Source organism: Astatotilapia calliptera, chromosome 7 (assembly GCF_964374335.1).
Source record: "Astatotilapia calliptera chromosome 7, fAstCal68.1, whole genome shotgun sequence".
NCBI classification, from domain to species: domain Eukaryota; kingdom Metazoa; phylum Chordata; class Actinopteri; order Cichliformes; family Cichlidae; genus Astatotilapia; species Astatotilapia calliptera.
In genome coordinates this window covers 24,850,030-24,876,156 of record NC_137428.1, presented here as the reverse complement: position 1 = coordinate 24,876,156, position 26,127 = coordinate 24,850,030, and the positions used below count along the sequence as shown (strand labels likewise).

General features: G+C 42.0%; 1 protein-coding gene across 3 annotated transcripts in view; it reads right to left on the bottom strand.

Moving 5' to 3' along the window:
- The window catches only part of unc5cb (unc-5 netrin receptor Cb), a 124,838-nt gene extending 99,516 nt beyond the window's left edge, over positions 1-25,322 (bottom strand). For all 3 annotated transcript variants that reach the window (XM_026173823.2, XM_026173824.2, XM_026173825.2), the window contains exon 1: positions 24,761-25,322. In XM_026173823.2, the coding sequence (XP_026029608.1) occupies positions 24,761-24,878 (118 nt within the window). In that variant the 5' untranslated portion in view covers positions 24,879-25,322. The remainder of the gene's footprint in view (positions 1-24,760) is intronic.
- Between the last annotated feature and the right edge of the window lie 805 nt (positions 25,323-26,127).

Here is a 26,127-nt window from a genome sequence, read left to right as displayed (position 1 = left end):
GCTAAACTGGGATGATGAAATGTCACTGGTATGTGCAGTACTCAGCCTGTATTATATAAAAAAAAGACCCCAAAACAAAAAAACAGTAAGAAAGTAATACAGAGCACAAACCTGCAGTAACTCAATTAGACCAGCAACAAACTGCAGCTGAGAGCACTCGAAAAGCAGACAGGAACAGATGAGCAGACAACAGGACGGTAATGAAATGAAGAATTGAGTCCTCATCAGTTCACCTGTCTCCACTGCTTCACTCAACAAGGTAACAACAGCCTTGCTACACCTGTGCAAGCGACTCGGCATAACTTGGCACATTTGCCGTGGGGAAGCGAGTCTCTTCCGGTTTGCGACAATAAGTAACTGCTGCAATAGAAAAGAGGATCCTCTTGGAGGTGACCAGCGTACTTTAGTCGGTCACCAAGTGAAAGTCAGTCCACAAGCACACCTGCACATGTGCTTGACTGTTTGTGATTTTATCATATTTGTGTTAAAATACAACGGCGCTTGTTTAAAGACACCAAAAATCATAATAAACATTAAGTTGGTCGATAATCTTACCGAACTGAACACATCCATTCATTAACAAACATTGTGCATTTATTGAATTTAATAAAATCATGTCTTTATTTTATTTTATTTATTTATTTTTTTTTTAAACGGGATTTTCTTGAACTTTAAATACTGTTCATATAATACTAAGAAAAGAGGTGAGCGTGGTGGGCACGCGGGATCATCCGACAGGGAGTTGGCTGCGGCTTTGACAGTAAAGCCTGTTCTCACAAGAGCACTGACAGGCTGGCAGGGAGGCAGTCTGCCTCCATTCTGCGGGGGCAGAGGGGGGCAGAGAGAGGCCCAGGCAGCAGCGGACTTATGTGCTTTGGGAGATGTTCACAGCAGGCACAGGATGTGTGACAGAAAATGGAAAACCAACAGGCACCTGTTAATATTCCTTCCACTCGTTCACCTACAGAAACCTTGTGATTTTACTTGGACTTTTTAGTAAGATGCAAAATCGAACTACTGTCAAAGGAAAGGGCTGCACTGGATTTACAATAACAACAAACAAAAAAGGAGAGAGAAAGCCTCGTTTCTATTATGGCTGGGAGCCAAAATCGTAACAGAAAATTTAGTTTAATCACCCACATCCGTTTCTCATTTTTAGATAATACGGGTATTATCAATAGCGGTACATTTAATCGTGTAAAACAACAAAAAACTGCTTGGCTTTTTTTGTTTGGTTTTAAAGGAATTATACTTCATATAAGTTTTACTGTATTTTGCATGCTGTGACTTAACAAAAAAAAAGATCAGGGCTTTAAGTGAAATACAGCTCACTACGATTACAAGAATCTGAGGTTTTTGCCACTTTGCACATCATGACGGAATCAAAGAAAAGCAGACAGTTCAGCGGGGAAGAGCAACCTTGAAATTATCAGCAAAGTCAAATTTAAATACCTCCTGATTTTCAATAACATACATCAGCCTCTTCCTCGCTCGGCTTTGCATTCATTTGGAAGCGGAGGAAAACAGGAGCCATGGTGAAACGGTGAAGGAGACAAGTGTGTCATTTATCCTTCCAGCTCCAGGTTAATTGACAAGATAATTACGAGACTGAGGCAAAGGATGAAAACTGACAGTGGTGCCTGTTAGTGCATTTTTAAGACTGAAGCATAGATGGGCTCTTGAACATGTGCACATGTTTTGAAGTACATTTCATTATGCCGGCAGCTGTATTTGTTTATTTGTAATGAGCAAGTACATTGCTAATTTTTTTTTCATGGGAAACTTGGCTGCAGTAAAGCTACTCTTGTTATTTTCCCCTCAAAAACATTCCGGCAGTCTTTCACACAGTAGCCTCGCTAGCCAAATTGTTAAAAAGAAAAAAAAACACTGTACAAACATAATATGACAACAAGACCAGAAACCAAGCAGAAAAGTGAAACTTCTTACTTATCTTATGGATCGTGTTCAATCCATTGGAATGAAAAAAAAAACTATTGTTCAAGATGCACTATAGTGATTATTTTCAGAAAGAGCTACTTAGAACTTTTTTTTTTGCTTTGTTAACAGACGTTCAGTCAGTAAAGACCAGTGTAGTCAAAAGATGATTGTTATTTCCATCCAAGCAGTTCAGATTTGGCGCTATGAGTCTCTTCTGAGACCTGTTTGAGCTTCCACATGCACATGAAAGCCAGAGGCATTGAGAGCAGCAGCACAACCCCTAAGAACAGAGCATTCAGTGATAACAGAGATTACATTGATTGAGTACAACATAGCATGAAAGGAATAGCACAAAAAAAGGTTGGTTGCAAAGCGGCTAGCAGATACTGATCCACCAACATTTCAGGCTAACCCTAAGTTTATATCCAATTCAGGACCAGAAGAGGCCAGGTACACCCTGGACAGATCTCCAGTCTGTTGCAGGATTAACATTGTAGCCTGATTGAACTAATGCTTTGCTCAATTTTGGCTGCATATAGAAGCAACAAAGCTATTAAGCTCTTCAAGGAAAAACAAATGGCAACAATGGGCTCAATCACTGGCTCAGTCCTCTCAAAGTAGGCCTTAAATAATATACATGTGGCAAAAAATGAACCTCAGTAATTACTATTCCATAGCAACACTCTTCAGCCACGCCTTATGAAAGCTTATTTCACAAATTGTAACATCATTTTTGTTGCGGCTGCAGTCGGTGAGCTATTACTGTAGCCCAGGTAATATAGAAGGAAGCCCTCAGAGAGTTAGTTTAACACAAATAACTGAATGATGAATGTGGCAATAAATGTCGTGGATTTTAACGTTTTCTTTTTCTAGCATTGTTCAGAAGGACTCGACATCGAAGGCAAGCCAAGCGGATGTCAGTGAGTCATTCATTTTGCCCTGGGGACTATGGTTTCTCACCTCTGGTGTCCATTCTCTCTGTGTCCCTCTGTTTCTGGTGCTGCAGCTTTCTTTTTTCTCTTGTTCAGCAGCTGTGGAGAAGGGTTAGGGTCGAGGGAATCTCATGCACACAAGGATGTGCTACTGTTAGGCTTGAATGCAGCTGAGGGTGTGGAGGCACTGGGCTGGGTTTTCCCATGCCAATAGTTAACTGTTGGCTGTATTGGAAACTGTGGGGAGACTTTCACTGCCCTCTGGATCCCTGCACTGGCCCCTGGCCCAGAGGCTGTGTCTTCTCTCCTGCTGGGACACTCAATGGACTCTGTGTGTGTGTGTTGTGTGTGTTACTGGCCAATCTCAGGAGGGGGTTCTGTTATTCAGTCATAAGCCATTCAGCCACCAGCCTCAACATCGCAGGCCGCCAGGCAAGTCATCTATCTTTAAAAGACAACAAACTAGAGCCTTTCCCATTCACACTTTAAACTATCCTCATTTTCCCCATCGCTTTTCTCTTCAAAAAACCCCCCTATTCATTTTCAGGGAACCATTTTTTCTTCCCCCATTTTGGATGACAAAATTACTGTTTGCCTTTGTCCCTCCCTCCTTCCGTCATCCATCTAGTTTTAGGGTTTGTGTAAGACATCTCCTGCAGAGGAAGTTGAAAGCATTCCTCTGCCTCCCCTGTCATCATGGCTTATTTAATAACTATCCCAATAAAGTCAACGATAAACCCCCACCTCTTTTGTATGTGAGACCCCCACCCCTCACCCGCAGGTCTGATGAATGGGGCCATCAGGCATGCCAGCTGCCCCGGAGGTGAGCAGGCTGCCCCCGCCGGGCAGCCAGGCCACCGAGCCAGGGGGAGGAAGTGGAGCAGAGTAGAAGAGGAGGCCAGGGCAGGGCCAGCATGCCAGAACTCACACCAGGCAAAGCTTGGACAGAAAGAACTAGTGGAAATATGGAGAAGCGTAGGGAGGGCTGTGAAGCAGAGGGGTACAGGATGCACACGCAAACAGGAGGCCAGCCTGGACGCCAGCAACGCAGTGGGCAGAATGGATACACTCACAACATGGTTTTGCTCACAGCTTGCTCATGACTTTCCACTTCTCTTGACAACAGTTGTTCCATATTTTACTAAGCATTACATTGACTTGGCAATGTCTGAAAAAGACACATTTGCATTTGTCCAGTGATTTTTGCGTTAATTAGACAAAATGTAAATCTTTTAACTGATCGAGGTTACAGCTCGGGGTCACAGCGTATACCAAAACCTGCTACAGGAGCTCATTCTATGCAACGCAGTGCTTCCATCCATCCATCCATCCATCCATCCATGCATAAATTACAGAATGTTTAGTATATATTTTTTGCATTTAAAATAAGATGTTTAAGGTGTGCCTGTATGTGTGCTTGTGTAAGACAGCAACAGGGAAAATGGGGCATGGGTAAACGGCACTGTATGGATCCTAATTTGGGGAAACTGGACATGCTTGCATGTGAATAAATCTCCAAGGACACTCTCTCATGAATGAAAAATAGGTCAATAATTAGAGAAGGCTAAGCATGGTCAGAGAGCATAAACACATATGAGTGACAACTGCTCCACAGCTGGCTGTTTAATTCCAAACCAGAATTGTTCATTAAACATGATGAACGTCAGTTATTGGCAAGCCAAAGCTGTTTCCGTACTACCTGCCATATTTCTTGACTCTGCCCACTTTAACAGCTTATGTGACCCCCTCCCATCCACTTGGACTGCCAAATAGCCATGCCCTCTATTCATTACACCACAGTTTCTCTCTGTTCCACTCACACTGATGCTGCCAGCCTTGGGTCTGTTGTGCAGACACACAGAGATGGTAAATTGGACAAAGTAAAAAACTGGGTAAGAGAAATTTTGACTCAGTGAATAAAGAGGAGAGGCCAAATGTTTACCCAACACAAATCCTGAATCTCCAGATGAAATGCCCATGATGTGGAACTCATATTCAGTGGAGGAATGTACATTAACCCTGCATAAGGCAAGGCCGACGCAAAAAAAACAACAACCCAAAAACCATCTAGTAAATGACATTCACACAAGCATTTTTCTTAATCCAACCTTCTAGGGAGAGACTGGCTAGATTTACTCAGGGAGAAATTGCCAGCTTGAACCCTCAGCCTACCTTTGATTTGCTGAGAAGTTGCTAGTATATTCCCTAGCAGCTGCTGGGTTAGCTGATTTGCTACCTGTTAAAAAAAATCTTTTATCTCCATCCAGCTCGCTTTCTCTCTTTACGTTCCCATCCCTTGCCACTGGGGAAATCTTCATTTTCATATCCAAGCAAACATTTTTATAAATGCAAACAGGCTCTCTAAAGACAGCTTCAGAGGCGAGACCTGCCCAGTACCTGAAAGCATAGCAGCACGTCTCTCCTGGCCCCTGCCCCCAGAGTAAGCACAGCTGTGTTGAATATTTCCCTCACTCTTCAGTTCATTTGAGGGTGATCTGAGCTCGGTTAGCCCCCAGGACATGGAGCGGTAAACAGGCCTGACTATCAAAGCAAACCACCTCTGTCAGAAAGACTTGAATATGAGCCTCTGACCACTGAAGCTGTGGATGCAGGCGCAGAGGCAACAGCGGGGTAAAGCTCAAAGGCTCCTTGACAGCAGCTGGTTTGACCTGGCGCTATACAGGCTGAAAAAACAAGATTCCCTAAACCATCAGTGGGCAGCAGGATTGTACATCTACTGTAGCCATTATGGTGATTACTGCAGTCTAAATCACGAGTGGCTCTAAACTAACTTAATAACCAGACACATTAAACTGGTCGGTTTCTTTTTCTGAGCTCTACAAGCTTAAGCTACAATTTCGTTTTGTACGGGTGGTTAAAACTGAACCAAGAAGAAGTAAAAATTCACACGATTCCTCTGAAATCTTCATATGCCTCCATACCCATTTTCAGGTTAGGCGTGTGGCTGAGCTTTCAGTAAAGAAATAAAAAAAGACGAAAACAACAGATTTAATGGCCAATGTCCACGTGGCAGACCGGCAGGCAGTAAGGCACCAAAGCAGCCATACTGTGACTACCCACATCCTCAGGACGTCCCGTCACCTAAACACAGGCTCGTGCTCCAGGGGAAATGACTGGATGCATTTAGCCCGGCTCATCACAGAGTAGCATTCATCTTCAGGAAATAGCATGCTCTGTGAGATGTGTTTAACTGGAGACAGTCAGAGGAGAGAGAGAGAGAGCTAATGTCCTAACCGCTGGCCTGTTGTTGCTTTCTGCAGTAACATAAAACTAGGAAAGTGCTTCTTTCTTTTTGGATTTGGGGTATGCAACAACTTCTTGAAGAGTATCTACACTCAGTGAACTAAATCATACACTAGTCATTATTTCTCTCATTACTCTCATGTTATTATGGTGCGCAGAAGGCCACAGCCCAAAGGGCTGATCTTCACCTCTGTCAAGTTTTGTCAACCTCCATAAATTTCTTTTTACCCACAGCTGCACACTTTGGCAGTGTTACTGCAGAATTAATGCTAATTAATGCTAACAAGTCCATCACAGCCTGCCCAGAGTAAACACAGATTAACTTTAGAGAATTTATGCTCCTCTAGCCCAACACACATCTGAAAACATCATCTGCTGGGGCAATCACAGTCAATTCTTTTCACACATTGAGCATTAAAGAAACACATGTTTGATATAACCGTCTGCCTTTGTAAGCTGCTGAAAAGTATGGAGTAATAAAATCACATGGAAACACTGAGTTGATGTGTTTCTTTTACACACAGCTGGGCATGTTTTGCCAAACGTGTCACCGAAATTAGCAGAGATGTCAATGATGGATGTCCCCCGGCAGAGTGAACTTCAGAACCTCTTTTCAGAGGACTCTGAGTGTTTCAACATTTATCTGGAACAAACTCTTTAACCACAGCCATTGTGAGACAGCACTGAAATCCCTTTAATGCCAAAGGAATGACACGACTGGTAAAGGAGAAGACGGAACTGTTTTAAAGGGACGAGGAGGAAGGGGGAAAAAAAACACTGTGAGGGGGCACTTAAGAAATCCACTGCGATATAATGTGTCCCTCTGGCCCTGACCAATTCCACTGTTCACTCTTCCTCAATATCCTTTCATTTCTCTGGTGTTTACCATGTAATTTCTGCAGAGGACTTAACAAGATCTCTGAGCCTCATTGGTTCTGCTGGGGAATTTGCAGAATGACCATTTCTCACTGAGTCCAATGCTCTCTATTATTTACAGGGCTCATGTAAATACTTCCACCCCATTCCTTGGAATATTTTCTTTCTAGCTATTCCCTTGTGAACTACAAAAAAATAAACAAAAAGAAAACTAAATGGGAGAGTGACACAGAAAGAAAGACTCTGTACGTGTGTGTTCTTGGTAAGCTCCTCAGAGGTGGGTGGGGGCTGTGAAAGGCCACATTGTTGATGTCAAGGCCAGTCAGCATCAAAGGGCTGATTCAGGTTGCGAGAGGAGTCTCTCTTGCTCTCTTTCTCCTCCTCTCTACACGCACACATACCCTCACATGCTGTTCCACTCAGACCCCTGAAGACCCCAAAAGAAACATCATAGTTTACTGTTCCTGCTCGCAGTCAAAGAACAATATTTGGAGTTGACGTATAAATTTAGAGTGAGGGCGACAAGAGGGACTAACGTGCCTGAGTGAAAAATAAAGTGGATCTCTCTTTATTCCCCATCCGTCCACTTGACCAAAATGCCTTCCAAGGCTCAAGCACATCTTTCAATTGGATGCCTACCTGCTCACTCTTTCAGGGCTTGGACCATTTTTGAATTTCTATTATAAATGTTTATTTCTTTGATAATCCTTAGTTTTTTTTTAATGTCCAAGGTAAATGTTCCACAAAGTGCACCACATTGGGTAGTAATAATAACAATAAATAGAAGAAATAATAAGGTGGTTGAGTTTGGATTTTATTTTTCACCGAACCTGTGTTGTGTCACTTCTCTGTTTCTGTTCAAACTAAGCAGCTGGGAAAGCCACAGGGCTTACTGAGAGCTTTAATTACACTGAACAAAGTGCATTAGACCGGTGTGTGCAAGTGTGCAAATCTGTAACTGTTACTTCGTGTGTGTGTGTCTGTGTGTGTGTGTGTTGTAAGGGGTAGGGGTGGAGGGCATGTTTCTGTATGAATTTGTAAAGTTAGGCACCAGTAGCGGCGCTACCATGTCAGGATGAGATTTAACGAGCTTTAATAACAAGCTTTAATGAGCTTAATTAGGAATCCATGCGATCCCCATGGAAACGTCTCAACCCCACAGAACCCAGCTCAGGGTCTGAGGAGCTTTCAATTGGATTACTGTGGATAATGTCACTGGGACACAACAGTGGAAACAAACAGAGCCCAGTGGGGGTGTCAGTTTGGGAGGGGTGGCAGGTGACCTGAATGGCAATAAACATGGGATGGATGTCAGCGAGGGACTTTGGCAGTGGAGAAATACCTGCTGAGGGATCCAGGGGAGACCAAGGAGAAGAGATAACCAGAAGACCGAGCGGGATTAGTGTTGCTCAGAGATTTCGCTTCTGCACAGTAGGCACAGGAGAATGATTAGCTTCCTCGGCCTATAGACTCAAATTTATTTATTTTACCATTCATTCTCAGTATTTTCCATTCTTTATCACAATTTTCGAAAAAAAACAACAACAATCAACTTTGTTGTGCTCGCAGAATTTGTTGACTACTCCGTGACGAGAAGTAGTAAAAATATGTAATTATTATACATACTTAAAAAGAAATAATGATTAAAAAAAAAAAAAACAAGGTCATAATATTGTTGCTTTTTATTAGTGCGTTGCAAAGGAGCGGAGGAGTAGGGCAGAGGCACTCATTTTAAAAAGACTGTGAGAGGATTTAAAGAGTGACTGAGCCTATACAAAGATATCACACATTTCATGACCTAACTGTTCCTGTTAATGCTGTCTATAAACTATTTACACAAAAAATACATACAATAAATAAGATGAAGAGACATCTGTTCCCATGTGAAAAAGAAACACAAAAACTTTTATGTTTCATCTGTTTTGCATGCCTCATGCGATTTACTCGTGAAAGGGGCATCTTTTGTATTTTTCCTCTTACGACGTGACTGTAAGACTAAATATGGACCAATAAAACTTTATACTGCATGAGAAAAATATGAAAGGAGAAGTAAAAGTAGAGGAATGAAAGCGGGGGGAAATTACTTTTAGGACATCCGACAATGTTGTGGGAACTCCTTTTTGCTTATTTTTGTTGTTTAATCTGTTTAATTTTAGATGAGAAGGAGCTGCTATTACCATTCATCATCACTACATACCAGCAATGTAACAGGACTATAATCTTGTTGTCCTGAACATAAGTGATGGGAATGCACATTCTTTCAAAGTGGTGCAACATTTCAAGGAACAGGCTGCGTCTTTCAGTCTTCTTCTGTCTCTCCCAGATCAGTTTGCCTTGCGGTGACCACGAGAAGGTTTTGTGAAGCGCGCTCCGACAATGACAGAGTGACCTTTCAGATAAGCATGATAAAGCTGCCCATCCCAGCTCTTACCTCTTCCTCCCATGTGTGTGTGTGCACAAAGAAATGTGAACGTGCACAGACGCAGAGGTGAACACACACAGGCATATCTGATGACCTACGCTCTAAGTAGATGAAAAGTCCTCCCTAAGGGATTTTTCCACAGGAGCACACATGGACACACACACACAACAGCTAGACTTCTTCCCAGACACAAGATCATGGGATGTCATCTGGCAACTAGGGTATCACTAGGCCCTGGGAGCTGTGCAGGTCACAGAAGTCTCACGGACAACAACGGGCATCTATACTCTGTCAGCCTCGACTTGGGCTGTGTGGCTCATCTTTCACTATCTGTCTGCTGAATTCTCTTGCGCCTGTAGTCCCTTCGTGGTAGCTCTATATATAGTCCCAATGCTTCCCAGGATTCTTTGTGATGTCCTGCTGTGGTGGAAAGAGTCTGGGACTCATCATTATAAATCAGCCTGTTAGAAGGAATAAAATTTTAAAGAGCTTCTCCTTGGATTCAAGCTGAACTCTCCATTAGTGGGACCAGAGCAAATGGTTGCTTGCATGACAACACGTAGCAAATCAACACAACAACCCCTTTAATCACCCTCTGAGTCCTTTTGTTCTGCTCCCTATCTTATTCTGCTCTCTGGGCTCCCAGCGATAAAGTCTAGCGACCTCTGTGAGGAGGATAATCATCACAGGTACGCATATACTGTACCACTGAGATCAAATATATGGTTTATTACATCTGCATCTCCTTAGTTCTTAGCCCTTATCTGCTGCATAATATAAAAATACTTCAGGAGATATATTTTTCTAACCTTGCATAGGTCCACATAAGGGGGATTAGTAGGGAGGAGAGTTTAAGCTCATCTTATCATGCTGTATTCTCTGGCAAGGGGTAGGACTGCTGACAGTATACAGATATCAGGCTTTAGGGATATAGGAATGCCAGAAACAGAAACAGGGCCACACAGCAGGAGTGCCCAAAAAGACAGTGATTAGAAGGCAGAGAAGCAGATACAACGAGTATGACAAAAGAGCAATAAAAACAAAAGAACATGCAGTGCAATATACCAGCTTCAGAGCACAAATGCACACACACACACACACACACACACACACACACACACACACACACACACACACACACACACACACACACACACACACACACACACACACACAAACACTATGATTTCATGATTTCATTTCATGTCAGCCTTGAGGGAGAGCTGAACTCCTCGCCTTATCATCATCCCCCTTCCCGATCGCTCTGTTCTTGGCCTGCTGCACGCCTCCAGGGCCAGCGAAGGCAGCGATTAACGACAACAGCGAGAGTGTGTATGAGTGTGTAAGTGTGTGTAAGGCCCGATCGTTAGAGCGGCCAACTTGTGTAATACAATTACAGAGGCTGCAGAGAAACTGCTAATGTGCACGCAGGCAGCTCCGTCAGATGGATCAGGTATTGAGTTTTCTATGCTTAATTCACTTTCCAGCACACACATGGGTGCATTAGTTAGATTAGAGTAGCGGGAGGGGACGGGAGCTGGGGTTGGTCTACCGCCGGGCCGAGCAGATTTGTTTAGTGGTGGCTGTCAATTACAACCCTGACCCTTGCACTAAATGGCTGCTCGTCCAGTGGAAAGTAGACAAAAGCCAGACAAGATTGGTCAAGACATGGCCATTTGCTGCAGACGATAACAAGTGGCATGTTGTGGAGTAAACAACGGTCAAAACACTGCGAATAATGCTCCGCCAATAAAACAGAGTGCTGGGGGCCCGAGCAGGCAATGTAACCATCAGTAAGATTAGTGGGGCAATGTTATCACTAGGACGTGGCAGTAATGGGACAATGCAAGGCCAGGGGTGGATGGGTACTTAAAAATATGAAATGGAAAACAAATTATTTAATTCACTCTTTTCAAAAGTCTCCTGCAATTTAAGAGACCGATTGTAGAGGCAATCACTTAAAAAACTACTTACCCTGTTGTGGAAAGCCAAAAATATGAAAGAAAAAATTTTAATCCAATTATTTATTCTCTTTGGTTTCATATTATGTTGTTATAATTTCTTTGGAACTTTATATTATTAAAAAATAGATAAAAAAAAAAACATTTTCGAGAATAAAACATCTCATTACTGATATTTTAATCTGCATATGCCTACAGAGCCGCATATGGCCTGTATATCCATTATATTATAATGCAACAAGAAACAAGCAAATGTGGGCACAGGCTGCATGAGCCGATGCTATAGATCCCCACGCACAAACATATGTTGTTTGAGGGGCCTTCTGTCTAATTAGAGGAATTAAATGTACAATGTACACATCAACTTCTTTCTTTTTTTTTTACAGTAAAGCTGGAGCGGCTCATCTCAAGGGAATGTTACTCAGGAATATACAATCACAATGTTTGTCAGGAAATCATAACTCTCTTCACGTGATGATAAATATCATTAAATCTCACAGAAGCTCTTTTTTTTCTCTCCGGTAGCTAAATGAGCGTTGGCGGGTGGGTGGACAAAGTTTCCGCAGTAAACACCTCCTTCCCATGTAAACATATATAATCACAACAAGATGGGCAATGCAGAACAGCTCGTAATTGTATCAACGAAGTGAGATGATGAGTGAGTTTCGCAAAGGGGGGGGGAGCGGAGGGAGGGGGGAGCATTGCAACTGATTGAATTTAAATGTCTGCTTCACTCCCAAGAGACCACCCCAATTCAAAGGACAGAGATTGTCTGCATGTAACTGGGGCCACGCAGTAACAAATAATCCTGTAAGCCTTCACAAAAACTCTCTTTGTGGGCACTGACAGTATTTTTTTCCCCCTCGTCTTGACACGAAGCTTCTTCTAACAGAGAAGAAGAGAGCCAACGGGAAAAAAGAAAAGAAATGAAATGAGTAAAGTTGGATGTGACAGGCTGAGCAGAGAAAACCTTTATCCACTGATAGATGTTAGACAGCTACATCCCCTCATTGTGACACATCCATCAAAGCGCTGATCACTTTTGTCCTCCCACATGTCCAACCCTTGTGTGTCAGAGCTGCTTTGATCAATCCAATTTGACTCCGCGACTTCAGACAAAACAGTGTTAAAGGAGTGACCGCTGACACTCCTTGGATTCGACATGCCTGGTTTAAATTCCTTCAACAGTGTACTGCATTCTGTCAAGCTCTTATTAAAGCAAACTACAGTAACAGAAAGAGAATGGAAGCTACTGTGTAAATATTCCAGCGTGAGTTTGCATGCCCTTGTCCCCTAAATTCAATCTCTGTGTGAGCAACTGCCAACTAGAAAAATGGCAGTCAAAACCAAAAACAGGTTGCGCTGGTATCTGGTGTTCCACAGAGAAGAAACACAATAAGGTTCAGATTACTCAGCCAAATTTCCCAAGAAACTGCAGGGGAATGGAAATATGCAAGTGAGCTGGTAACGCTCAGAGCTGCCCAATCCTTACAAAACATTGGTTTGTTCGACACTGTTGTATTTGTTTACTAGATTTTTGCTTCTCTTCCACGAACAAAAAGCCACACAAAACAGCCCAGAATAGCTGAGGGTTAATGTGTCTGAATCCTGGATGCTCGCAGGCTGTTCATCCTGTGGGTAAAAGCCATGCAGCTTACGAGTGGCTCTTCTATTCCTGGCTCTGAGATCCTTGTATCCACCTCACCTCTTTTCTTTTTCCCTACTCTTCCTCTGGCCACATATTGTTACCTGGGTGTCATAATGAGCTGCTAAATAAAATATCTGGTAGAGAAAAGAAGTGATAATAAAAAAAAGTGGCTACCAGAAAGCAAGTTAGGCCTTCGTAGACTTCTAAAAAACAAAAATACTGTGATTTAGTAATGTGCAGCTTTCTAAATGCAAGAAGTAACGAACCCGGGCAACGACTACCGAGGAAACTCATCAGCAGGGATAATTTACTACGGTATTGCTCCTTCTTTTACACAGCAGAGGTTACCCCGCTCGCCCCCACCACATCTCCCCAGTGTAAACCTTTTTGCTTTTACCTGAAAGGATCAGCTTACCTCACGTCAGCCTAAAAACCATGGGAACCCCTATGCGTGGTGTGTCACCACTGAATTATCGGTTTCCGCTGCACATGCTCCTGCATATCTACAGCAAGCCATTATGGTGTATCGGTTTACAGTTAGTGTGCTGACTCCAGTGCAGCTGGTGTACTGTATGGAGTCATAGTTTATGGATGTCTGGAATTAGAGAAACAAGCCTGTTATCTTACTAAGCTCTGCCATTTTTTCCCCCCCCCTAACCGAGATTGCGCTTCTCCATCGATTTAACTCAAGGGAGAGCAGCTCTACAAACCCTTCAAGTGTGTTATGAGCAATTATCTTTAAAAAGTGATGGGTAGGTTGACAAACCCCTGATACCAGAGGGGCACTCCTGTGCCTTGGTGGTTAAAATGCTGACCATAAACCACATCATCCACTCCAGGCCAGAGGGAGAGCTTTGGTCCACGTCTCTCTCTCCCCCTCTCATTTCCTATATGCTTGTGTGTGACTAGAAGTATAAATGTTGCTAACCTTCCTAGTCAGCTAGAAATACTAGTCAGTAAAATGTATTCCCATTTTATTTTACTTAAAAACTGATAGTTACCAGATCAGAGATGGTGTTCAAACTATAACAGACCCAGGTTTTACCATTATCTGCACTGGGCTATAGCAGCTAGCATGAAAGAGACCGAGGCTACTGTTACGAGCACTACTGAGGTTAGCAAAACAAACAAACTAATCTGACACTGTGCGTGCTTGCAAGGTTAGACACAGCCAAATGTTTCAACATGCTAACTAAAACATCATTTGACTCAAGAAGAAATTTTGATATAGCTCATAAAATACACACAAGATATTGGTTTTGGCCAATGGTAAACTTTGTCTGTTTCAAGCATGCTTAAATGTTCTCCATCTTTCAGTAAGTGCAACTAGTCCAGTTTTTTTTTCTTTTGTTTAAAAACCTAGCAAACTAGTTACCAGGAGCAATCCTATTCAAAATGGAAAATCGAATAGAATGTGTGATGTTCCAAAAATTCTACATTTAATACAATATTAAGGTATTATTGCCAATATTATAACTACCAGTAAAACTAAAGGCCTGACAGCGGGAAACTTTTTGCTACTTTTTGCTTGTCAAGTGAACGACTACACTATGAAGCCACAATGACCTGCTAATGGTAAGCACTATTTGGCCATTATTGCACTGTACATCTTTTATAATGTATTATTGTAGGGCCTTGACCTTATAATATGAAGCATCTTAGGGCAACTGTTCTGATTTGGTGCTATATAAATAAAGCTGAACTGAATTGAACTGCATTGAATTGAAAGTACAGATGACTGATTGCAGAGCAGCTAGCTTTGTAAATAGGCAGTCAAATGCCATGATGTGAAACAAGTTCTAGCAAATAACTTTATACTGGTGGTAAAGGAAAGCTGCATCTATCCTTCTGGAAACACCGTAAACACATTTTAAAAACAGGTTGTCAAAGACCACACAGCAATCACCCAACTGACAGCTTCAGAACCACCAAGTTTAACTTTGAGCTATTCATGCATATTTCTAAACTGCAGAAAATTATCCTTTCAAAATGGAACAGTACTGGCGCTCCAATATGCATGTATCCCTAAGTCTGTAAAATGTACCAGCAGCATTTAAAACACAATAAACGTCTATTTTGTGTTCAAGCCTGGATGGACTAGGAGCTTGTGAAGGTTACACATCAAACAAGAGTTGTGTTGAATGCAGTAAAGCTCATCCTGTATACAAAATATATCCATTTCAGACATTTGACCTGGTTTGGGGGGAGGGGGCTGCAAACCCCCCTCGTATTTCTGAGAAATCATCACAACAACATCCATTATTCAATTTCTGCCTACTCTTTGGTTAAGTTCTTGAAAGGGGCAAAGGCAAAGCTGCAAGCTCTCCTCTACCACCAATTTATTATTGCACTGTACAACTTTTATACTGTATTAAAGTAAGCGCATTTAAACCAATGAATATATGAATGCAATGCCCTGCAGGAAAATATTGTGCTGCTTTTTTCAATCCTTTTGTCTTAGAGCATAATGTAATTCTGACATTTAGCTACAGAAGTGAACTTTCAGATTTGCTCATTTGCCTTCTGTTATTAGCAACCTCATCTCAATATCATTCATTAAAATAGGAATGCATACAAATCAAAAGACAACAAAGTAACTTATTAGCACCGCCTTTTGGTTTCCTGACAGATTCCAGAAGAACAACAATACAGTACATTTTGCCTGCTCTGGCAAGCCCACAAATTGCAGCAGCTTCAACGGTGTGCTTTACATGTTAGGAGTCATAAAATAACCTTTCACCGTGGGGCTTCTGTCTGGGCCCCCTTTAAATGAGACCCATTGAGCCTGCCCCAGTTAAACACTGTCTGCCATTACTTAAAACACCAGGGTCTGATCGTGGAGATATGGCACGCACACACACACAAACACACAGGAAAGTGCTGACACCCAAGTGCAACCTCAAACTATTACTGGACTTGCAGCAATAAAGCCTGAAATGCTGAAAACAGGTCAGGCACAAGGCTGTTTGAGCCTGTGGTGGTAGACATGATGGTGGTAGAGTGTGTAGTTAACGCTGCTTTTAAAGTCGTCTTCTTTTTTTACATTAAACCTGATGAATTCCGCAGTGTTTGCTGAGACACGCACAGTGTAATTACAGAAAAAAAAGACAAGACGAGCATGATTTCAAGAGACGTGTGTTTTTTTAAAATATCCCTCTCTCGCATTTTGACTCAACAGGAGTGTATGGAAGGTTGGGCGGGGGGATCAATCATCCAGCAGTACATAACAATTGTGAAGCTTTAATTTAGCACCTCATTTAACTCAGTAAAAACAACAACTTTACAGGCTGGCATTCTGACACACATTTAATTCTGCCCCCTGGTAATGGTCTGCTCTGTTTAAAAGTCTGTTTGGCAGCTCTGTAGATAACAGATGGAAGAAAAATGAGGGGAATTATGAGAAAGATTGATTTCCTAGGGATGAATGGTCTGGTATTCGCACAGATTTATCTGAAACAGACTTTCTCGGACTCTGTTATTATTGAATAAACATACACGCGCGCATGCACACACACTCTGTCACCATATGCAGGCAAACAACAATGTGCGCACACAAAGAGACGCACAGCACACAAAACACCGTAGTCATGCAAGAAGGCTAAGAAAACAGAAGCACGGTGAATTTATGAGTGTACAGTACATGAACATTTCTAAAATGGTAAAAGAGTGGAGCGCAAAGGACATAGCTAGGAGTTAGGATTTTCAAAATATTACCAATTTTCACTGCCCAGATCTAAAGGATGCCAAATAATCTGTAGGTAGAAACAGATATATTTAACACAGTCAGCACAAATGTGGCTTTCCAGACAAAAAATACAACTTTTCCTAAGTCTCTTCCCCAATGTCTAGCAAAAATTTACTCTTTTTGAAGAACAAGAGCTCCCATTGTCCTTTTAGATGTCCCAAGCCTATCTTTAAGGAACCATAATATAAACCAGAGACTATAACTTCTCTTGTGGCATCTCAAAAGCAGACAGGAATGAGGCAAAAAAAGAGAGAGAGAGAGAATGAAGGAGGGGGACGGGCGGGTAAAGTACCTCATTTGAGCCCCATAAAAAAAACAAGACGGCACAAACATTTATCTGTGGTCGGGCTTTCATCAGATGCTTTAAGAGTGCAGGAATAACAAGAGAGCCGGATGCTGATAAAGTAAAGACAGGAAATGGGGAGCGTGGGTCTCCTACTCTCATGTTTCACACGGGACAAGGGGTCCTATAACCTCCACCCCCTTCCTCTCTGCTCTGCTGACATACGTAGACCACAGCCCTCCCCAACCAGACGTTAGCGCAGCAACTGGAAACCACCACCCCTCTAACAAATGCAGAGATGAGACAACAAAATGAGGAAAACGTTGAAGTCTGCAGGTATATAAAATGTGCGGCTGTTTCCACTTGATGGTTTAAGTCAATATAAGCCGGCTTCTCAAATCATTTATTACAGATGAGTGTTCTTCCTTTTCATTGTATATATCTGCTTTTGTCTCATTCCACGAGTGAGGCTCTGCCTCTGAGCACAAGACGGGGCAAAGCCGGGATTAAGGGTTTAGCTTTGTCAATCAGAGTCAGAACTGAGGGAGGGATAGCAGCTGCATCTCCATTCTGAGAGGAAGAGACTGAATTTCTATAGAAACACCAAAACCTGAGTGATTCTGTGCTATATTTGTGACTCAGGTCAGGTGTTATGAGTCACCACTGACATCATCTCGCTCATTACCGATTTCCTCATCAGAACTAAACATTTAGTCTGGTTTTAGCAGAAATGATGGTAATGTGATGGTAACAGAGTAGAGCACTGAAAGAGTATGAAAGGATGATATCTGTGTTCAAGACTGTTTGTAGAGTCCCAATTATTTATCAATCAGCTACAATACGTTTGTTTTTGGGGAATTTCTTACATCTAACCAGGAATATTTAGTATGCATGTATGTAGGAGATACAAGCACACTAATGACAGTGTTAGGGTTCAAAAGTTGGTTGTCAACAATTTCCAATGACTGGTGAACATCAGTATTTTAAGCTACAATTATCGGCTGGCTAGCTGACTGAATATGTTATCCCTGCAACAGCATAGTGACCTGTCCAGGGTGTACCCTAAATTGGATAGGCATGAGAAAATAGAATATGGATTGATGATGGATTATTTTACCTTTAAACTTCCTACCACCCATCTTTGGCCTAGATTATTGAGCTATGCCACATCAGACCAGTGCTTGCTCTGTAGCAGTTACCGAGGCTGTTCATACTCCATGCTGGGCCAGGAAACTAAGACTACAGGGAACAACGTTAAAGGACATCAGGGAAATAACTGCATTCTGTCAGCCAGCACATTTTGCTTTTTATAGCGTCTGTGCGACTACATAAGATTAGCCACGTTCTAGGAGCTTCTCAAATCCCCCCTAATTCTGTTTATTTTGTATCCTAATCAACTTTACAAGAGTAAATAGCATGTCTGGAAACAGCAACAGCTCAATTATAGTAAAATGCAAATGGTTATTAAACAATTGTATTAAAAAAACACATCAGAAATATGGGATAAGAGTTAGTTTACTGTATAAAAAATATAATTTGTTATTGTGCATCTTTAACAAATCTTTAAGAAACACGTATTGATTAATTAATTGGTCTTCAGGCCTTTCTGTGTGGACTTTGCATTTTCTCCCTGTGCCTGCATGCCTGGCTTCCTCCCAAAGTCCAAACATGTGCACGTCGGGTTAATTGGTTATTCTAAATTGGCCACAGGTGTGGATGCAAGATAGATAAAGTGCTTAAGTCCATAAAACACAAGTGCTCTATGGATGTGTTTGAAAAGGTGCAGTGTAAGACTAGAAAAGCCCTACGTAAATGCCAGGCCGTTCCTTTCATTTTAAAAAACATGACGCACAAATACAGTGAGACTTCCTTTGAGTTCCTTCCACATATTTTCCCCCTCATTTACCTGCCTGTCCTTGGCTGATATCCTGTTAGGAACACAAAAATGCAGGAGGACATTAGTGGTTGAACATCAGGGGGGAGGCCATGATGCCAAATTAAAGGGCAGGAGTGGAGTGTGTACTTATACTCACTCATGATGTGCTCTGTCAGCCCTGCTGCTTATAATGGCATGAGAAGGGCCACTTAACTCATAATCACTTCTCTCTCTCCCTTTGGCTCTGTCCTCCTCTGTACCCCACCTCAACCCCTGATTTTCTGACTGCCGGCTCTGATCTTTAATCATAAATGAACTGTAGATCAAGAGCAGGGACAGTGGTCCACACCCCCTTCCCTCCCTTGCCGAGGCTCCTGTAATCACAGGGCTCTTGGCTAGTAAGAGGCCAACAAGCCTTTGAATGAGAAATGACTGTACCTCTAATGCATCAGCCATCTCAACTTTGGAGAGCCGCTTTCTGGCAAAGGGTGTACAGCAGGTAGGAAATCAGGTCACCACTATCGTCGTCTTCACAATCATTATCTCCGATCTCATCCAGCAACGTAATTGAAAGTGGGACCTTTTATACAATTATTTTCATTTGCTGTCCGTAGCCTACAGTATGCGAGTAATTTCTGCCTTGTGGTGCACTCCAACTTACTGTACCCTAAAAAGAAAAATCATGCACGCCCGCAATCTAGGTGGTGCAGCATGCATTGTATTGAGACACAAGTCACCCTCCCTGGCAAAGGCCTGCTTGTCAAGTGCTGCTACTTGTGCCGAGTTCTGCTAATGGACTGCTAATAGGAGTGAATGTTGCACTGTGAAGCTCCCCTGTAGTTGAGAGTGTCACACAGGGTGATTAATGACACACTCTCTTCTCCTTCCAAGCCTGTCCCTGTCCTCACTCCATATCTTGCTTTCACCCTTTTCTCTCACCCACCCTCTCCTGCCTCGAGGTCCCTCTCCTCCTCCTCACCTCTAATCTTTCTGTCCCTCTCTGAAGTCCCCCCTCCCCAAATCTCTTTTCATTTACTTCAAGATTTTAGCACACGGCAATCTGAGAACATTATTATTCACCCCACAAATCAAGTATACTCGCAATGCTAAATTGTAAATTGCTTTAAAGGCATGCAGTATGAGCACAACACATCAAAACTGCATGGAAGCATTAACACAAAACTCAGTAGGAAAAAGAAAACGTTTAGGTTTAGTTTACAAGGAGCTTCGACTTTCTATTATGCTGATGATCAGGGATTACATTTTAACATAAGTTGAGAAAAACAAGGCAGAATTTATAGGAAATTTTAAGTTTTTAACTCTCTGATAAGGAATTCACATTCTAGTGGTTTTGAGGGGAGATTATGGTGGTCTTAATATGCTCATTTCCAGGTCCACAGTTTATCCAAGGATTCTACTGGAGCAGCTTTGCATGATTCAATCACATATTACTTATTAATCTTATAGCGTGCCTCGGTTTATCCACCGTCGGAAACAAAGCCGTATTAACTCCTCTCACATTCTTCAGATTGGCTGTCTCTAACAAACAGAAGGTTTGAATAGAAGGTGGGTGGGGCAGAGCTAAATATCCACTAACTGGGATTACTGTGTGTTGAACTTGTACAGTTTAAAGAGGTAATCCCAGTGAGCCATTATATATACACATTATTTGAAACATTAGCCAGTTTAATGTTTTTAGGCCCATTAGGAGGGAGAGAAAGAAAAATCCCAGTGGTCCCCTTGAGTTTAGGGATTTTAGGCTTAGTGTTACTCAAAATGTCGACTGGCTTGACTCTTGATGATGGAAGGCTAGCAAGCTGGCTAATGAGTATATAGCAGCAGGAATGGTTCCCCACACCCTAAGAGATGTGAGTGGTTTCATGAGAAACTGACATGATGTATCACAATGTCAGAGTTTCTTTTGGCTTTATTTTGATAATGGGGGAGGGAGTAATGGACACAATATTTTTGGTTGGCATAATATTTTTTGTTGACATAAATGGTCACCGACTGATCACATGCAGTTTTTAATGATATAGAACACTTCAGTTATTTATAGAAAATTATCCTTGGATATGGGTCACGTTCCCCGGGGGTCCCCAGACCCCACTTTGTGAACCATCTATAAAAATGTGACTGATTTAGACATCATTTGGTACTCTGCCATATTTGCATCATCAAACTGAGGTAAAAGTAAAAGTTCAAGTGCTGTGGTAAGATTGGAAAAGAAAAGAAAAGGCACAAAATAATCAAACCGAGGCATTCTGATGAACTGGCCAAAAAATTCTTAGATAGAAGACTTGAACTAAAGGGGAATGTGAACACATAACCAAAGTAAATTTAAAAAATCTTCACGACAGGCCTGAGTGCAATGACAGACAGTATTCGTGTCCGCCGCCACAGCTGTTCCCGGCCCCAAAATAGCAACAGAGTATATTTTTTGCGTTCATAACAATAGCATATGACATCAAGTAGAGCAAGGAAGCAAACTCAGCAGCTACTTTTCACAGTAATTATCACTCGCTACCAGGCTCCGTCTGGCTTAAATCGCAACCAGCATGCAACTGTGACCTCACACAGCCATACTGTGTACACACTTTTTTTTTTTTTTACTTTGCTCTCTTCGTTCACCTGTGCATATCACAGCTCAATCTTAATTTCCTTCACTTACACAAAATCCTTCAGTTACATAAATTTGCTTTAAATATCACGTACTGCGAGCTTGCATTGATGGCAAAGGCTATCACAGGAGGTCATTTATATGTACTGCTTCTTCGCACAATGCTCTCATTGTGCATGTAGACCCAGTTTATATAATGACCTCTATGGTTGTAATGTTAGCAGCCCCAGGGGAAGCCTCTTAGAATAATAATAGGCAGGGAAAAAAACAAAAAAAACAACATTCACATTTACCTGCATTCTTTACGAAGCACACAGAAGTAGCCTAAAAGCTGAACGAGTGTGTCGTACAAGGAAAACAAAGAAGCCTCACTGTGTATGAGTTACAATATATCTGAAACCATAGCTGTCCTTTAACTTTTTCTCTCCATAAACAATCCTCAGAGGACACATCATCAGAAAGTGGAGAGGCAGGAGAGACAGAAACATGGTGTGAGAGGCAGCACGAGAACAGCGCTGTGGAAAAACTGAACTAATCCCAGGAATGCCAGCGCCCATGTATCCACTGCCTAACACAAGAGGTACACTATATAAATGCCAGCGTTAAGGTCAGCCATGGAAATGAAAGGAAATCGAGAAAAAGGAAACACCTTAAAAAAGTGATTTTCCCTCCCTTATCATGCATGTAGCACAACACATGCATGTTACCCACTAAAGACTATTGAGCAGCATATATGGTTAATATGCATTTATTGATTTTTTTTTATTTCAATAAACCTGGATAAATAAATGTGAACTGGACTAAAATGAGCCACAGCCCAATGGTGAGGGAGTTTGGACTTTTAGGGCGGGGCAGAATGTGACGGAAAAGAGAAGATCCACTGCTAAATTGAATGCGGCACAATAACTGTTTAATCTCAGATGTCTTGGTTTTTTTCCAAGATTTAAAAAAATAATAATAATAATTAAAAATACAACCTGATTGCACACCTGCCAATAAATCTTTTATCAGAGCAGCTATTCCATATGTTCCCTGTAAGAACTTGACATCCTCCATCAGCTTTAACAGTACGGTGGAGCTCTGACACCTCCAACTGAATTGTATCTTTTCTTGCACCAAGGGTTTCAAATCAAGCTGCTGTCAGAGCCCTCAGCTACTTTCCTGGCAGCTCATTGCATATATCTGTCTCAACTTGTCTCCTTTCTGAAGAGTCCAGGAGGTTAATGAGAAGGATCACTTCCCGGTGCTCGCCTCTGTCTAGAGGATTAGAAAGCACTCTCAAAAAATAAATAAAAACTGTAAACACATATTTACAGCCACAGAAAGTAGGTCTGAAGAGCTGCGAGTAGAAGCACAGCGTTACAGAGAGCGCCCGGGTAAGTGAGCCACTTTGATCACCAGTAGTTTTACACTGAAGAAGTGACTCTCCAGCGATTAGAAAATGTGTAGAGCTCATCAGTGCCCCAAAATAGCGAGGCCCATTAATTAGGCTCAAACAATGTTCTCCTAGTGTATCGACTTCTTAATGGACAGATAAGAACCTTGTTCGTATTCCCATCCAGTCAATGGCACAGGGCTCTCTGGGGTTTTGGAATGGGTATTATGTCATCTCACCATGCCCTTCAGAAACTGGACCTGTGCTGGGGTTTTTTCCCTCTCTCTTTCTTCCTCTTCCTCTTCTTGCTCATTAACTATGTAGGAGTGAGATGAAGGTCTGGAGCAGCTAGATAAGGTTGCTCACAGACCCTCTTCCCCTGTCTGGGATATGTGCTTAGACTTCAATTTGAGCTTGTAACACTTTTGCATGAACACTGAAGCCTCACAAAAAAAACCCCTAACTGTTCATGATGTCACTGCAGAAGGGAGTATATCTGAAATGGTCAAACCTCCCCTCCCATCCCCTCCTCTCCATCTCATCATGTTATTCAGACAACAGTAGATTCCAGACAAGACAGACCACCTACCTTAATTCCACAGACATACACTCTTGGCGTCTGATACACATGCACAAACACATAGTGAACACTAAATCCTAACACAGATGGCTTTTTCTCAGCTCCCTTTGTTTGACAATCTTGCACGGTAGAAAGAAGATTAAGTAAATGGCTTCAGGTGTTGTGGCATTATCTCCAAGATTTCTGTGACTGACAGCCACTCTGCAGTTTACAGAAACATCTTTCACCAGGCAATTCTTTGAAGGAGAGGTTTTGTAAATCTGCTTACTGATTGAAACCAAGCATAATGACAAATTAAAGCTCGCTGCCGAGATATGTGTGTGTGTGTGTGTGTGTGTGTGTGGGGGGGGGGGGGGGGGTGTTGAAGATTTTCTTGGCAAACTTCACTTCACGACTGAAACTTCCTTATTTAATTAGACATTCTCCTGAGCAAAAAGTCAAGATCATTTAAGCATTACTAGCTTCACTGGGCTTTGAGATCATTCTTCATTCTTAGATGATCTGATTGTTTTCAAATAGTGGACCTCTAATTTGGGGATTACAGCAGTCATCAATCAACACTGAGTAAGATTGAATAATATGAGAATGAATGGAAGTTCAGCTTTCTTGATTTGATTAATAGCAGCCCGAACAGGAATATTCTAATATGACTGCAGGTAATGGTCTACATGTTATATTTTACCTGTAATAACTTGCTGTGATTCAGGGTTCTTGTGGCTAATTACAGTTTTCTAACACGTTTTTTTTATGTGTAATGCTATTTTTTTGTGTGCCTACACTAAAATCTTTAACGGTTTAGGAAGATTTAAAGCAACAGCCACAATATTAAGGGCATCTCTTGAGCTTCAAAGCAACACTTCTCCATTTCTTTCCTCGGAGAAACAGATGCAGGGCTGTGATGCTTTGGTTTCCAAGTGCAAAGCGTAGTTAATATAAATTATTGAATAAAAACTTTTTCCCCCCAGTGAAGGCTTCTTTGGATGTAGTATCTTCATATTTACCTCACATAAAACTGCTTAGCAGTAGGCAGCCTGCTTTAATGAAGGCTACAGCCTATTATTTCTAGTACAGCCGAACTTCGGGGGCATGAAGTGGCACACTGTATTCTTCTATTAGGAGTGTGACTAATTATGATTCCGTTTTGTCTTGCCCACCACAACAGCGCCACGAGAGTTCATAAAAGTTTTCCTGAGAGCAAAGCCAAAAGGTTCACTGGTGAAGAATACACTTTAAAGTTTACCTTGAGCTACACCGATGTCAACCAGAAGGAAAAGCAAAAGCCAGGATACGGTCGGCATCTCTGGACAGGATCTCGGCGATCTTCCTCCTTCTCTGTCAGTCCGCGCAGAGTACCCCATGATGAGGAGTCAAACTACGCTCTAAGGCGAGTCCCAGTCACTGAGAAATTGATATGAAATGCGCGCTGGTGTCCCTCGTTACGCTGCGCAGCACTCCACAAACCCTCACAACCCGGGCGTAAAAGAAAGAAAAAATAGCTTTCGACAAAATATATCCAGCGCAGTGTTTTTGCAAACATGTGACACTTTATGAAACAAGAGGTGGGTGCATCGCCCTCTGTCACAGAGGATGTTGCATTAAAATCTGTATCCGCTTGCTTTTCCCTCTAAAGGTTCACTTGCTAGAGGTGTGGATCGATGTTCTGACGGCAAATTCATGCTCCCACATGAAAGCAAAGTCCGTCCAGCAGAGTCCGAGTCTGTGCAGAACCCTTTTTCACTCGTGCAGTGAGAGAGCAGTGTGTGTGCGTGCACCGCGTCTCCAGCGCTCCACTGACGGCACTGAACGAACCAGGGCAAGGAGCCGTCTCTGCGGGCTACCTTGCTCCTTCAGCCAATCCAAGTGCTCCGGCAAGTGGCGGCGCTGCATCAAAACCTGGCCCGGACAGCAGCGAGGAATGGATGCTGATTTTTTTTTTCAGCTGAGAATTTTAATCACGCATTCATCCAGGTTAGACTACGAGACAGAAATTAGATTAACAGAAATATGAGTGTATGCAGTGGAATCCGTTATGTAACGCTTGTACTTGCGCGTAAATTCCTGCATCCAAAACTAAAGTATCATTAGGGGAAATCCTTTTAAGCTGTTTAAGCCCATTTCAATATTGTTTTTTAAAAACGATTTTAAATACTCATTTATGTGTAGTAAGGCTTAGAGATGCGCAGTGAAAATGTTTTTACCTCCATTTGAACTTTAGAAATACAGATCAGCACCATAACATCAACAAACTCCCCCCTACATATATGATATAAGTCGTTAATTTAAGAGTACTTTGCAAAAATATTTAGTCACCCTTAATTTCTTTATATTTTGCAAGGAAAATGGGAAGGTTTACTGAAATGTGCAAACATACGTGGAAATACAGTATATAAGCTTAAAAGTCAATATGTTGATGCCAAACAGCTTCAGTAATGCTGAGGTCCGGGCTCTGGGGAGGACAATCCATGAGTGATAGTGTTCCATTGGGTGTTTTTCTAACCAGGTATGCTTTTACTGCCAGTGCGTTTGGGATCATTGTATTGCTAAAAAAAAAAAATAAAGCACCGGCCAATCAGACACTATAAGGTGGCTCAAAATCTCACTGTACTT